This window comes from Ictalurus furcatus, chromosome 4 (assembly GCF_023375685.1).
Source record: "Ictalurus furcatus strain D&B chromosome 4, Billie_1.0, whole genome shotgun sequence".
Classification (NCBI taxonomy): domain Eukaryota; kingdom Metazoa; phylum Chordata; class Actinopteri; order Siluriformes; family Ictaluridae; genus Ictalurus; species Ictalurus furcatus.
In genome coordinates, this window is record NC_071258.1 from 18,578,787 (window position 1) to 18,595,663 (window position 16,877).

General features: G+C 40.7%; 1 protein-coding gene across 1 annotated transcript in view; it reads right to left on the reverse strand.

Moving 5' to 3' along the window:
- The window catches only part of reln (reelin), a 633,795-nt gene that overhangs the window by 308,737 nt on the left and 308,181 nt on the right, over nt 1-16,877 (reverse strand). Inside the window, exon 21 of the mRNA XM_053623241.1 lies at nt 320-512. Within this exon, the coding sequence (XP_053479216.1) occupies nt 320-512 (193 nt within the window). The remainder of the gene's footprint in view (nt 1-319; nt 513-16,877) is intronic.

Consider the following 16,877-nt stretch of genomic DNA (forward strand, 5'->3'; position numbering starts at 1 on the left):
ACCCAGTCACTGAGCTTTTGCAGTATATTTTGCAGAGCTTATAGGCAGAATCATGTAAAATGTCCTTTCAAATCCATTCAAGTAATTATGGGACTTCTGGTTGCAACTGTTTAAAATGGAACTAATTTAGAGGCTTCACAGCAACAGGGCTGAATACTTTTCAATTATTTTTTTTTATAAAACATATTACATAAACATAATATTTTGCTTTAAATTAGCTAAATTCTATAAATATTTTTGGTTATAATTATGTAATATTGTTTGTGTGTGTGTGTGTGTGTGTGTGTGTGTGTGTGTTTTGCCAAAACACATTTCTCACCTGTTTCACTAGGTGCCAGGTCAAACCATGATTGGTAGAGAACTCCAGGCGAACCTGTGTGTCAATATGGGGGGAAGGCTTGGAACCACAGCCCATTATAAGGGAGAACTGTAATGTGTAGGAAGCCCCGATCTGCATGGATTGAGTCTCCACATAGCGAATGCTGGAGCCAGGGGTAGTTTCTCCAGAGAAACTGTGCAAGTATGAGCACAAGAGACTGAATATCATATAAGTATTAAGTATTTTATGTACATGCCTACAAGATAACATACACATATATGTATAAGTATATACACTCACTGGTCACTTAAATAGGAATACCTGTCCACCTGCTCATTCATGCAATTATCCAATCAGCCAATCATGTGGCAGAAGAGCAGTGCATAAAATTACGCAGAGACATGTTAAGAGCTTCAGTTAATGTTCACATCATACATTAGAAAGGCTGGTTTGAGTATTGTGTATAGTGACTGGCAGTTCTGTGGGCAGAAAGGTCTTGTTGATGAGAGAGGTCAGAGGAGAACAGACAGACTGGTTTGTGCTGACAGGAAGGCTATGGTAACTAAAATAACCACCCCTTACACTCATCATGAATAGAAAAGCATCTCATAACACATCAAAATTTTAATTGTTGTTGATGGCCAACGATAGCAGACGATTAGACTGGGTTCCACTCCTGTGAGACAAGAGCAGAAATCTGAGGCTACAATGGGCACAGGCTCACTGAATCTGCCCATCTGAAAAGACGATATGATGCGTTTCCAATTTTTGCCTGTTCATTTTCAGTGAACCTGTGCCCTCAGTAGTCTCAGATTCTTTTTGTGAGCTGATAGGAGTGTAATCTGATGTGGCCTTCAGTGGTTGTAATCCATCTACCTCAAGTTTCAGTGCATTCTGAGAAACACTTCTGCTCACTGTGGTCATAAAGAGTGGCCATTTGAATTACTGTAGACAACCAGTTGCAGCCGGTTCTGAAAGATTTGAATGGTTTTTCATTTTTTTGTGTTTGTTCATTGTTTTTCACATTTTGTGTTTATCCATGACTCTTCATTGTTTATGTACTATTGTATTGCTATTGTAAACTGTCCTTGAGCTCTGGAAAGGTTCTATATAAATTAAACATATGATGATGATGATGATGATGATTATCATTGATTATTATATACCTATTCCATACTGCTTATCCTACACGAAGGGGCACAGGATGCCAACGCCCTAAGCACAAGGCAGAGGAAGCAGGATTCAAACCCCTAACCCTGGTGCTGTGAGGTATATGTGGTAACAAATAAGCCACCATACCCAATATTATATACACAATATTAGGCAGGTGGTTTTAATATTTTGGCTGATTGTGGTGTGTGTGTGTGTGTGTATGTATGTATGTATGTATGTATGTATGTGTATATATATACACATATATATATATATATATATACATATATATATACACATACATACATACATACATACATATATATATATATATATATATATATATATATATATATATATATATATATACATATATATATACACATACATACATACATACATATATATATATATATATATATATATATATATATATATATATATATATATATATATATATATATATAACTGAAAGAAGGCTTCGATAAAAGACTGGACAAACAGCACAAAAGAAGAAACCAACAATTTGGTGATTCAGTGAGTCACAGGTTTGATGCAGTTATTGCAAGCAAGGGATATGCAACCAAATAATAAGTGCTATTTACTTTAATTTACTTCAAGACTTATCTGTTACTATAATTTTGCTTGCCTAACAATTGGGTGGTCTAATACTCTGATACAAAAGATTCCTTCATGTCACAGCAAACCAGTGACTACATATCTCATCGTGCACTGCAGCCTACAAACATGGCCACCATGGACTACACTTCCCCCACACACGGTCACCTTCTCCAGAACTCTAATTACACACATCTGCATCCAATCTCACACACACAATCACAAACACAGCATATAAGAGACTTTGTGAGCATTTTGACTTTGTGAAGTAGACATTCAGCTGCCTAGTCACTGTCATTGTCCAAGTGTTATATTCATGTTTGCCATTCTGATATTTGACCTTTGTTTACTCTATTGACTTCGATTCTCTGCCCTGCCTAGTTTTGCCTGTTTGCCTAGCCTTTGCCTGTCTTTTGACTACTGATTTCTGCCTTATCCTTGGACTTTGTTGTTAATAAACTGCCAAACCTGCACTTGATTCCGTCCCAGACTCCATATCGTGACAGATTCTAAGGTTTGTGTGTTTAAACACATATAGATCTAAAAACCAGGAAATAAAAGCTGAAATCCTTAAGTCTTATCTCATATTCCTTCTTTTTCTTATCTCAAACCCAAATGTCTTTGGTGTATAGCACAGACAAATTAATTGGCCTTGCCATATATATATATATATATATATATATATATATATATATATATATATATATATATATATATATATATATATATATATATATTTATTTATGTATGTGTATGTTCAGATTAGCAAGTGGAATTCATCCATTACACATTTCTTGTGCAAGTGTACAGGGCCTTTGCCTTATTTTGTGCTTCATAATGTTCCACACATTCTCAATCGGAGAAAGGTCAGGCCTGCAGGTAGGCCATGCTAGCACCCACACTCTCTGCTTACACAACCATGTGCTTGTAATCCGGGCAGAATGTGGTTTGGCGTTGTCTTGCTCTGGATGCCAGCATATGTTGCTCCAAAAATGTGTATATATCTTTCTGCATTAATGGTGCCCTCACAGATGTGAAAGTTACCCATGCCATGGGTCCTGACACACCCCCATACCATGACAGTTGCTGACTTTTGGACCTGACGCTGATAACAGCATGGATAGTCCATTTCCTCTTTGGCCTGGAGAAAACAGAGGCTGTTTTCTCAAAAAACTATTTGAAATGTTGACTCATCGAACCATAAAACATGATTCCACTGTGCTACTGTCCATCTCAGATGAGACCGAGCCCAAAGAAGTTGGTAGTGCTTCTAGAGAGTGTTGATGTATGGCTTCTGCTTTGCACAGTAAAGCCTTAACTTGCATCTGTGGATGCAGCAGCGAATGGTGTTGACTGACAAAGGTTTACCAAAGTATTCCTGAGCCCATGTCAGGATATCCATTACAGACTCATGATGGTTTTTAAGCCAGTGACATCTGAGGGATCAGAGATCATGCGCATTCAGAAGTGGTTCTTGGCTTTGCCCTTTACACACCAAGATTTGACCAGATTCCTGTTTTTTTTTTTTTTTGTGCAGTGTAGAAGGTGAAATGCCCAAAATCCTACTGACTTGTCTTTGGGGAATGTTGTTCTCAAAGTGTTGGATTATTCGCTGACACATCTGTTGGCAGATTGGTGAGCCTTGACCCATCCTTGCTTGTGGAGGACTAGGCCTTTAGGTCTGGAGACATGCTTGGCCAGTCCATCACCTTCACCCTTAGCTTCTTTAGCAAGGCAGTGGTCGTCTTGGAGGTGTGTTTGGGGTCGTTATCATGCTTGAATACATGCTGGGATTATGCTCTGCTTCAGTATGTCACAGTACATGTTGGCATTCATGGTTCCCTCAATGAACTGTAGCTCCCCAGTGCTAGCACTCATGCAGCCCCAGACCATGGCATTCCCACCACCATGCTTGACTGTAAGCAAGACACACTTGTCTTTGTACTCCTCACCTGGTTGCCGCTTGACACCAACTGAACCAAATAAGTTTATCTTGGTCTCATCAGACCACAGGATATGGTTCCAATAATCCATGTTCTTAGTCTGCTTGTCTTCAGCAAACTGTTTGTGGGCTTGTGCATCATCTTTAGAAGAGGCTTCCTTCTGGGACGACAGCCATGCAGACCAATTTGATGCAGTGTGCAGTTGTGACAGGCTGACCCCCCACCCTTCAACCTCTGCAGCAATGCTGGCAGCACTCATACGTCTATTTCTCAAAGACAACCTCTGGATATGACGCTGAGCACGTGTACTCAACTTCTTTGGTCGACCATGGCGAGACCTGTTCTGAGTGGAACCTGTCCTGTTAAACCGCTGTATGGGCTTGGCCACTGTGCTGCAGCTAAGTGTCAGGGTCTTGGCAATCTTCTTATAGCCTAGGCAATCTTTATGTAGAGCAACAATTCTTTTTTTTTCAGATACTCAGAGAGTTCTTTGCCATGAGGTGCCATGTTGAACTTCCAGTGACAGTATGAGGGAGTGTGAGAGTGATAACACCAAATTTAACACACCTGCTCCCCATTCACACCTGAGACCTTGTAACACTAACAAGTCACATGACGCCGGGGAGGGAAAATAGCTAATTGTCCCAATTTGACATTTTCACTTAGGGGTGTACTCACTTTTGTTGCAAGCGGCTTAGACATTAATGGCTGTGTGTTGAGTTATTTTGAGGGGACAGCAAATTTACACTGTTACACAAGCTGTACACTCACTACTTTACGTTGTAGCAAAGTGCCATTTCTTCAGTGCTGTCACATGAAAAGATATAATCAAATATTTACAAAAATGTGAGGGGTGTATGCACTTTTGTGAGATACTGTACTATGATTAGACAATTTCCTTACTTGTCTTACATCACCTTCTTATTTCAACTTGTCACATGCATAAATTTCAAAATTAACAATTATTTTCAAAAAATGATGCAGCTGATTAGGTAAAACATCAAATACCTTGTATTTATAAAAAAAATGTTTAAATACAAGTCAAAGTACATTTACAAATCACTCCTCTTTGTATTTATTAGCATTTTCCATACTGTCCCAACTTTTTCGGAATTGGGCTTGTGTATATATATTTCTGCATATATCTAAATACATAAATGTAGGACCTTATGCGCACAAGCAGCATAAGATGACCCATCACATAAGCCTTAAATCATGAGCCCCCATGTGCAGCACCAAGCTAATTACAGCTCATGGCTAACTGGTGGGTTATCACTGTCCTGTGAACATTGGATGAACCCTCAAAGATTAGTAAACCTCCTCTTAAACTCATTGGTCTAGGCCACTAGCTGAGACATGGTGGCTGACCTACAGGATGAAAGCCCTGACCCTCAGCTGATACCTTTGGGAAAAGGAGGGTGACTCACCCAGACAGGCCCCAAGACAATCAACACAGGTGAGGCCCTTTGTTCTCTTACCCAGTTCACCATTTCTTTATCACATTGGTCACATCGACTGCATCAGGACACCTCATATATTCTAAAGGATCAAGGACTGCAAGAATAATACAATAACAACTGATATTGCCTTTTTTCTTCCATTTGTTATCTTATAATTATAATGCTCATAACCACAAAGTTGCATTTAGACATTTGACTGTTTAACATGCATGAGTATGATTGATTATGAATATAGGTGTGTGATTGATTATTAGTAATGTATTAACAGCGGCCAACATATGTCTCGTTTGGTATGTGTGTATTTTTTGAGTGATTTCCTGAAAGATGGGGGTAAGGAAAATCGGGTAGAATGTTATTAGGTATAGGTACCAACAATTAGGACTAAAAGTTCAATCCACACACTATTAAAGGAATAAAAAAGGCAAGAAATTATGTGATCACTGAGTAAAATCATGGGCAGAGAACGTAACTACACCCCACCCTAACTTCATGCTGATTGGAGCAAATCCTTTCAGGTTCCACCCATCTAGGAAGAGTTAAACCCTTGGACACCACTGTAGGGAAAACTAGATGTTTGTCTCCACCATTATATGTAAGGAAAGTTTAGATATTTAGATATGGTTAGCTGTATTCACTACCAAATATATTGGAGAAATTAGCAGATCAGCTCAGAAGGGGAAATTTGGCTAATTTAATAGTTCTTCTCAACTATTAGTCCAGCAATAAGTTGAAATTAGTGTATTTATTAATTATGTATTAGATATTACCTCCGTGGCCACCAGCGATAATATCCTAAATGTAATGAAACACTATATTAAGAGCATAGTAACAAGTTCGGCAATTCAAGGCAGTAGACCACACACACAAGCACACAGGGATGATAATGGCTTTCAACAGAGTGAGAGTTTCTAGTACTGTATGTTATTTCACAGACCATGACCTGAATGAACCGTCAACTTTGTCATCAAATTAATTTACTTTCACTTCTTTTAGAATGACTTTAAACTTAATATTATATGCACCAGTTTAGCTACTTTCTGGAGGTACTGTGCTTGCCTTTTTGAGGGGATTTCCTCATTATGTTGAGGTGGATTCCTGCGATGGTTATTCATCAGTGGTCTGGTCGGCATTTGAGTGGCATCTCGGAAGACCAATCAGAATGATGAACGGAATGGCATCCAGTAGGTAGGAGGTTTGATGAGCTGGCGGCGGCTCTAGGCTGAGGCTCTGAGCTGATATGACCTCCCTGCAGATGTCAATTGGGGAGAACTTTATGGCTCTGGAGGCTCACTGCCAACTCGGACCCTCGTCCATTTGTTGTTGTTCTTTGGTGAACCTGAGAGTGAGGTGTCCGGTGCCATATATTTTTTTATTTCTTTCTGGCTATTCCAGCCCTGTAAGGGTTCCAACCAATCAGAGGTGGGCTTTCGGCATGACTGGTGTATAGTTCAGTGTTCCCCTTCAACTAATTTGCATAATAACTTTTGGGTCCATGATTACTCCTACTTTGTGTTAATTTGGTCTTTACTACTATAAATGGAATTACGTAGTGAGTTATTAAAATCTTTAGTTTGCTAGCATTCTGGAAATGTTACAACTAACACACAAATACCAAACATGACCTAGTTAAATATAATGAACAACTTGCCAGATACATTGTCCTAACTACAAAATAATAAAAGCCTAATAACTACATCTTAGATTACAGACATGGGTAATGTGGTATAAAGAGCCTAAAATTTAGCTTGCTATGTATACTAGTAAATATATACATTAAAAAATCATAATGTTTACACTTTAGGATTATAGACATGGGCAATGTCAGCTTACAGATAATACTAATCAACTTTGAGATATGTGGTATGAACACAGTTTAATAATAGTATGATGGTTATAAACTTGGACTTACAAGCCTTGTCCAAAAACTGAAATAGATTTCATGCAATAGAAATTCAATGTTTCTGTACTGTGCCCTGTGTGAAGAGCTGATTCAACAATAGAGGGCGTGCCCCTCCCTGCTTTACTCTGTGAGGGTTAACAAAGGGTCATGATGACTTAGCCTTGGTCCAGCCATCTGGTCTTGGTGCTTTGTTTACCTTAGCATTAAGAAGGCACATAGTTAATCTAGGTTGTAGTAGGTGACATAAAGAAATCAGGTCAGAAAAAGTGTTCTCAGAGTCTGTGTGTTTAGTGATGTGAAATGAATGTAGAGTCCAGTGATTCTACGCTGTGGTCCAGGATAGGTTTGTCAACCCACTTGTGGCATCCAAGGGGGTGATTGATGGCTTTGTTGTAACTTCCTGGTCAGATGGCTCTTCTGACAAAGACCATTAGGGTAACTCAGTGGTGTAATTTTTTTATCCACAACCCAGACTAGCTGGTAGCAATCTTGACCGAGTCTTTGACTGCTGGTTTGAATGGTCCTAGGGTATAGGTTTGGGCCCCCTAAGTGGAATGTGGCTCATTCCTGTTACAGCTACGCTGCCTCGTTCACCTTAGATCATACACTATGGAAACAATGAGTTCTCTTCAACCAACATTTTCAGAGAGTTCTCCCCAATCAGCATCTTTGTATCCTCATTAAGTAATAACAGCTGCAAGATTCTTCTTCAACCCACATGTTAAGGTGATCTCTTCAACCAGCATCTTCCGGGAGTTCTCTACTCAACCTTGCCAGGATTCTCTCTTCAACTAACATCTGCAAGAGTACTCAACTTCTGTGTGAGCCAGTTCCTGCACACCTTCCTAACTCTAGTTATGAAAGAACCAGAAGAATCACTGCCAAGCTCCCCAAGCCTCCTGCCTACAAGACTCCACTCCATTCACCATTCTGATTGGTCTTCCTAGACAGTGCTAAAAAGTAACCAGACCTCTGATGAATCCCCACCAACCGGAATCCCTTTTACACAATGACATAATGATGGAATCCACCATGTAGAGCAACTTCAACTTCAAGTAAGGCACCTCCAGGTCCTAGTTGAATCTGGTGTATTTAATAGAGCCCTTCAAAAATGAAATCAATTGTTGAAATCCCATCTGATTTTAATAGCAAGTGTCTCTTGTCTATAGTTATGATTCATTCTCTTAAGTTGCCTGATCTTGTAACTGTGGTCATAATTCATGTTTAATATCAGAATATTATTACTGGTGGCCACTGGAGTAATATGCCAGCCAGACTTAATAAGATACATAAAGTTCAACTTATTGGTGGATGAATAGTTGATCAGCTGTTGAAATATTAAGTTTGCACATTCCTCCCTTTGAGCTCAATCTAGAAAGAAAAAGCTAATTTCCTTACATAAATATGATCTAAAACATCATCCAGTTTCCACACTGTCATGTAATGAGGTTTTGGATTGATGCAATCACAGTTAAGAGCTATATTGAAGAGCATAAAATACAGAGGGCAATGAGGCAAAAATATTATACTTGGTCATTTATTTATTGAGGAAAATTATCCAATATTACATATCTGTGAGTGGCAAAAGTATGTGAACCTCTAAGGTTAGCAGTTAATTTGAAGGGGAAATTAGAGTCAGGTACTTTCAATCAATGGGATGATCATCAGGTGTGAGTGAGTGCCCCGTTTTTTTTAAAGAACAGGAATCTATCAAAGTCTGATCTTCACAACACATGAACATGGCATGAACAAAGGAGATTTCTGACTTGAAGAATTGATGCTAGAAAAGGTTTAAAAAAAAAAAAAAAACATTTCCAGAGAATTTGGACTCAAGACCATTGTTACTCTCCCCAGGTGTGGTTGACCAACAAAGATCACTCCAAGAGCAAGACATGTAGTCTGCCAGGTCACAAAGAAACCCATGTTAAATTCTAAGCAACTAATATTTAAAAACTAATATGCCATCTATATTCAGTATCTGGATGAGTTTATAGAGTTGCAAAACACGATTCAATCCTTATTGCCTGATGAGGAAAAGGAGCATGATCATGACTGGTATGAGCCTTAACTATCGCAATGCAAAGAGTTCCTCGATGGTGTCGAACTTTGGCTCAAAGCGAATGACGTGGATGGTGCACTCTGCACCATCTGCTAGGTGCTGTTGTTGTGGAATCTGTGTCGCCACATGACAGCATTTCACAGGCCGCAGAAAAGGCCCAAAGTAAGGCCTCCAGTCAGTGCAGCAAAGCGTCTAGCACTCTTTCCGAAGCTCGAGTATAACGCGCTATATTGATGGTGCAATCGGAGTTGCTGGAGGAGCAACTGGAGTTGGACATGGAAGAAGTGAGAATAAAATCAAAGAAAGAAAAACTTAAACTGCAAATGAATATAGCGGAAGCTGAAGCCAAAATAAACACTCTTACAGAGTCCCAGTTCTTGCACTCCCAAATGAGTAACATCACAACTTCATCTAGAATGTCAACCGAATATATTGTTCCAACAACAACGAAAAGGGTTCAAACAAAACCCAGAGCATACCCTGACCAAAATGTCACTAACAAAGTGACTCATACACCATCACAAGTAAAACTGGAGACCCAAGACCCATCTTCAATTACTATCAGAAGGCCTATGCAAAGTTCAATACAAAAGGAAACTCCGAGAGATATCCCTGGTTTGGATGACGATTCCCTCACAGATGTCATGAAAAGGCAAAATGTAATCACAGAATTACTGATAAAGCAAAGTGCATTGTTGCAACTTCCGCAAAGATAAATCTCAGTCTTTCATGGAAACCCACTGCAGTTCAGATCTTTCATGCAATCTTTTGAGCAGAACATCGAAACAAAAACTGACAATATGCAACAAAGGTTAAACTACTTGGATTATTCCTCGGTACAAAATGTTGCCGAGCTCCTCGGATCTAGGAAAGCATAGGTTCGAATAATTTTCGTACCTTTTTCCAACTTCACTTTGAAGGGCACGATTACTAGAGCACATTCTTTTGTGCCAGCCCCAATATGGCTACCAGTTGCCAAAGAAACAACTGCCTTAGAACCAGAGAATTCTTTAGTGCAATCCTGAGGCTGTTGGTTTTCCTTTGTGTGTATATGTAGTACGGTTGGGTGACCCCTTTTACACACATTACATGACATCTGCTTCTTACAACTCTTGCTCATGTGTCCTCTTTGTAGACACCAGAAACACAGTCCTTTAACTTTCAAGAATTCCACCTTTTCTTTATTCGGTTTATTTTGAAATACTTCACATACTTCCACTGGATGATTTTTATTGCAGAACATACAAAGCTTTGCAAATGCATCAGAACCATTCATTGTATTTCCACTTTGCTTGTCATTTTGTGATAGCTCAGACTTTGACACTGGTGAAACAGTCGTAGCGAAACTGCTCCCCCTACTATTTGCTTTGGAGCAGGCTTTGTACTGGCCTTTTGATTCAGAAGTTTGCTTCAACGGGCTTTGAATCTCTCCAAAGATTGGATCCAACATCATTTGAGATTGTTTGTCAATAAATGCAACTAAATCTCTAAATGTGGCTCTTTGTGTTTGTCATAAATGTTGCAGACTACCACTCTCCACTTGTCACGAAGCCTAAATGGTAACTTTGACACAATGATCTTTAAATTAGAGGGTGTTTCAAGATCTGTAACATAGTCCATCTCCCTCATTGTATTATGACAACTTTTCAAGAAGAGGGCATACGACCTCAGACTAGATGCATCTTCTGACTTGATAGTAGGCCAGCTCAGTGCTTGTCCATGAAAGCGGATGTGATTTAAATTTTATTTCTGAAATGCCATTTAAGTTGTTCCTTAGCTTCCTTATATCCTCTTTCCTGTGGCATATGCAAACAACTGCGGACAAGATTTCTTGGTTCTCCAGATATGTATTGTTCCATGCAGCTTTACCCTCTCTGCAAGAACACAGAAATACTTTTGAAAACAATGGGTCAATTAAAACCAATAACCAGTTATAAAATATCTGGCATAGAAGTAGCAGCATTAGACAGTAACTCATTTCTCAAATTGCCTGACGTTTTCACACAAAAATCAATTTCAGTGACACACGACAACATTCCAAAATTGGATGATATAAGAAGATGGTCTTACGTTAAAGAGGTCGACTTGACAGCAATCATGGCTACCACTGGTCTACTAATAGGTGTCAATTCACCGAAGGCTCTAGAACCTTGGAGAATAATCAACTGTGGAGGTGATGGACCCTATGCTGTTAAAACCCTTCTTGGCTGGGTTATCAATGATCCACTCGGCCAAGGTGGGATCGAAAATGACAAGGATACCTCTGTTCATGTCAATAGGATATCCATTGCTAACCTGGAAAACCTTTTGATGCAACAGTATAATCAGGATTTCATGGAACAGCACTATGGAGAAAAGAATGAACTGTCACAGGAAGATCAGCATTTTATGAGGATCATATCTACTTCAGCTGAACTTAAAGATGGTCATTACCACTTAAAACTCCCTCTTCGTAACAGCAAAGTGATCATGCCCAGCATTAGGCAAATAGCCTATCAAAGAACTCAACATCTGCTGAAGAGATTCAAAAAGGATCGAACATTTTATAATGACTATAAATCCTTTATGAACAACATCATGAAGAAGGGGTATGGTGAAGTCGTTCCTCAGAGTGAGTTGCAGGCTGACACTGGCAAGGTGTGGTATTTGCCTCACCATGGTGTCTACCACCCACACAAAAGGAAATTGCGTGTGGTGTTTGACTGCGCTGCAACAGTTGGTGGAACTTCTCTAAATAAGGAACTGCTTCAAGGCCCTGACTTTACCAATACACTACTTGGCATATTGCTTCGCTTTTGGCAAGGCCTCATAGCCTTCATCGCTGACATCGAAGGGATGTTCCATCAGGTTCGAGTAGCAAAGGAAGATGCTAACTTCTTGTGCTTTCTCTGGTGGCCAAATACAGGCATCTCTAAAGAGCTCGTGGAACACAGGATGCTTGTGCATATCTTGGGTGCCGTGTCATCACCCAGCTGTGCAACATACGCTTTACTGAAAACAGCAGATGACAATCAGGTGAAGTATCTGGAAGAAGTCACGAACACCATCCGGCAGAAATTCTACGTAGATGACTGCCTAAAAGCAGTCAACAGTACAGAGCAAACAATACTTCTATATCAACAGCTCACAGAAGTATGCTCAAAAGGTGGTTTCCACTTAAACAAATGGATCAGTAATGATAGTACCATGCTCTCTGCAATTCCTGAAGAGGATAGAGCAAAAGAAATGAGAGCTTTGGATTTAAGTAAGGAGCAACTACCAATGGAAAGAGCTCTTGGTGCTCAATGGGATGTTGGGAAGAGATGTCTTTACTGTCAGCATAACAATCAAGTCCCATGAGGTAACCTGGAGGGGCATTTCATCCATCGTTTGTTCAATCTATGACCCCTTGGGTTTTTTGGCTCCTATCATTCTTGTGGCAAAGAGGCTCTTACAAAGCTTATGTAAGACGAAATTGAGTTGGGATGAAAAGATCCCGCTCAATGTAGCTCAAACCTGGGAAGAATGGCTTCGCTCGCTCCATCTACTGGACACTTTCAAAGTAAATCGAAACTTTATTCCCAAGGGCTTTGAAGACTTCACATCTGCACCACTTTTGTGATGCTAGTGAAGTAACTTATGGCGCCGTATCCTACCTTCGCCTCACAAACGGTACGGGTGAAGTCTGTGTGTCCTTTTACCTTTGGAAAAGCTAAAGTTGCACCTCTTTAAGTGTACTACCATCCCCAGAATGGAATTGGCAGCAGCAGACTTAGCTGTACAAATGGATCACATGCTGAAGATGGAGTTACAACTCGCATTATCAGATTCCATCTTCTGATCAGACAGCATGACAGTTCTGCAATATATCGCAAACACAAGTAAAAGATTTAAGGCATAAGTTGCAATTTAAAAATGGTATTAATGTAAACATAACATGCTAAGACCGAGTATTCAGCAAATTAGCTTATACCAAATATGAACATAGCAGTTATAGTGGTAGCAGCCAGGTAAGGTGTATATAAAGTGTATATAGTGACAAAAAATTAGATACTACATTTTTATAATACAGTAGCAGCAAAAAAAGGCAACAGTGTCAATCCACGAATGTGCAAATATTTCAGTGGGAGTTGGATGGTGTTGAGTTCAGAGTGTGTGTGTGTGTGTGTGTGTGTGTGTGTATCTGGAAGGGAGGCATCACTGTCACAGGTGGGTGATATTGTCCTGTAGTTGCTGATTGCCTGAATGTGCTGCCACATGCGCCATGTGTCGCCACTATCTGTGAAGTGACTGTGGATTTTCTGGGCGTGTGCGCGCTTTGCCTCTCTGATGGCCCGGGACAGTTTGGCCCTCACCTGTTCTTAGATCTGCTTTGTCACCTGCCCTGAAGGCGGCGTCTGGGGTCCTCAGTAGTGCTCGCACCTCCGAAGTCATCCACAGCTTCTGGTTGGAGCATGTGATGATGGTCTTGGAGATGGTGACGTCATCAGTGCACTTGCTGATGTAGCTGGTCACTGACGCCGTGTATTCCTCCAAGTTGGTGCAGTTGCTGTCAGTTGCAGCCTCTCTGAACATGTCCCAGTCAGTGTGCTCAAAACAGTCCTGAAGGGCAGAGATGGCTCCTGCTGGCCAGGTTTTCACATGCTTCAAAACCGGTTTGGAGCATCTGATGAGCGGTCTGTATGCTGGGATTAGCATAACAGAGATGTGGTCTGAGTAGCCGAGGTGAGGGCGGGGCTCCGCCCTGTATGCGCCGGGTATGTTTGTGTAAGCAAGATCCAGCGTGTTCGCCCCCCTCATTGCAAAGTCAACATGTTGATGAAATTTAGGGAGCACTGACTTGAGATTCGCATAGTTGAAATCTCCAGCGATAATAAATAGTCCATCGTGTTGTGTGTTCTGCAGTAAGCTAATAGCCTCATACAGTTCATAGAGCGCCTCCTAAGCATTAGCGCTGGGGGATATGTATACTCCAATTATCAGAATAATAGTGAATTCCCATGGCAAATAAAATGGTCTGCATCTAACAGTCTCAAACTCCACCAACGATGAGAAGTGACTAGAAACTAGCACCGATTTTCAATGTAAGACATGGCTCAAAGGACTGGAAATCCTTCGCAAACGCTCTCAGTGGCCAAAGACACTTAGAGACATGGATACCGTTTCAAGCAACAACCCTGAGATAAAGCAGCAAGCTCCTGTTCATGTCATATCTGCCAATCCAATGGAGGAATCTTGTCCTACCAGCAAGTTGCTTTCATACTTTTCCAAATGGAAAGACCTCAAGCGGAACATGGCATGGCTTTTGAAGGTCAAAGACACACTTAAATGGAGGTGTGATGAAAAGGAAAAGACAAATAACACACAATCTGACAAACTATCCAAAAGAAAGTGTCGACTCACAGACTTTCAGTGGTGGATCTCGATAAAGCCGAGAAGGCAATTGTTAGTTTTGTGCAAAACCAGCACTTTCCTGAGGAAATCTCATGCTTGAGTAAAGGAAAGGCTGTGAAGAAATCCAGTTCTCTATACAAACTGGATCCAACACAAACACACACACACACTCCAATGGTTTATTCATGGCCAAATGCAATCATTCATGTATTGCAAATGCATGTATGCTTACTTTTTCCACAGGGCTGTTTGCATATAATGATTTCTAATGATCAATTTTAGCATATACCCTCATACCCACTTGTTTTGCTGCTTTAGAAGTCTCTTATCTACTCTTGTGCTAGCTTCTCTATAATTGTATTGCATATTTTTTTCCCGGAAAATTTTGCAACTCTTTGTTGTAATTGATATATTTTTATTTGAATTCCACCCTTCCCTGCTCCTGACAACTGCCATCACTGCCATCATTGACTGAAGACATTGTCCTGCTGAAGCAGTCAGGTAAAATTAATAAAAGTGCTTAAAGTGGGCTTGAAGTGCACTCCTTGCACACTGGTGTGTAGTACTGGGAATGATTCTACTCTGTCCTTGAGAGAGATTGACACTGAACTCACGGATTCACTCTTCTCTTGTGTTGCTTTAATCACCATCCATTTATGATACTGCAGTACACCGTGATTTATTTATATGTCTATCACAACTTTTAGTATTGGCTTTACAGAAATCATTACATGATTATGGTGGCCCAGTAGTGCACAAAACAGTGGATTTTAAAAAGAAAATTTACAACACAACGGAATAAAGCCACAACACAACAGCATCAAGCTGCAATGCAATGGAATAAAGCCACAACACAACAGTAATACTCCCAACCACAAGGGGACACTGTCGGCATGGGAGAAAGTCTGGTTTATGCATGTAACCCTGTTCCTTGAGCTTCATGCTGTGGGAAGCACCTTCGTGCATGACCAGTATCTGAAGCTTTCATAACATCATGCATATTTATAGGCCTGCCGTGAGCAGGTGATGAGGCAATTAAGTGCATTGCGCGATATAAAAAAGGGCACCTGTGAACGTTGTCAGCCTCTATTACCTGAAGCGAAGACACCATTCACAGGCATGCCCAAGTATGACAAAGCCATGCAGCATCTCTTTCCCTTCTCTGGGAACAGGGTAACATGCATAACCCAGATTGTCCCTTTCAAAGGAAACTCAACATTGCTTGAGTTCCATGCTGTGGGAACGAGAATACCCATGCGGTCATACTGTGGGCATGGACTGTTCAAAAGGTCCAAGCCCGAGGGTCACTGCAAGACACTCGAGCCTGGGCTGGAACATATATCCAGGTTGTAATACTGAATGAATGTGTGCAGCGTAGAACACCCCGCCGCAGCACACACATCCTGTAAGAGTATCCCATTGGACGAAGCCTTCAAGGAAGCGACTCCCCTAGTGGAATGAGCCCTTATGCCCAGAGTTGTAGCGAGATTGTGCGCCTCATAAGCAATAGGGATCGCTTCCACTATCCAACTAGAGATGCACTGCTTCGACACAGTATCACACTTACTGTCTCTGCCAAGTAGATCAGCAGCTGCTCGGACTTACACCACTGGCTGGAGTGGTGGACATATGTACAGAGAGCCCTTAGTGGACACAGTATGTGCAATTTCTCTTGTTCCAGTGTGAGAAACGAAGGAGAGCAGAAAGCCTGCAACACTACCGGCTGGGCAGCAGACATAGGCACTTTAGGAATATAATCCAGTTTAGGATATAGGAAGGCCTTGGCTAATCCAGTGGCAAAGTCAAGGCAGGAAGGGGCAACAGAGAGAGCTTGTAACTGTCCTACTCGCTTGAGAGATGTCAGGGGCAGCAGAAGAGCTACTTTTAGAGTCAGAAGCTTCTCTGAGGCTGACTTGAAGGGCTGAGTCTCAGTCTTAATTTTTTAGGGGGTAGCTAGATAAGTATAGTGTGCATGTAGAACATTTCAGGTTTGAGACCTTTTATGGGGGTGAGAAAGTGCAATTTAAAAAAATTCCCTCACTTTCAGGTTGAA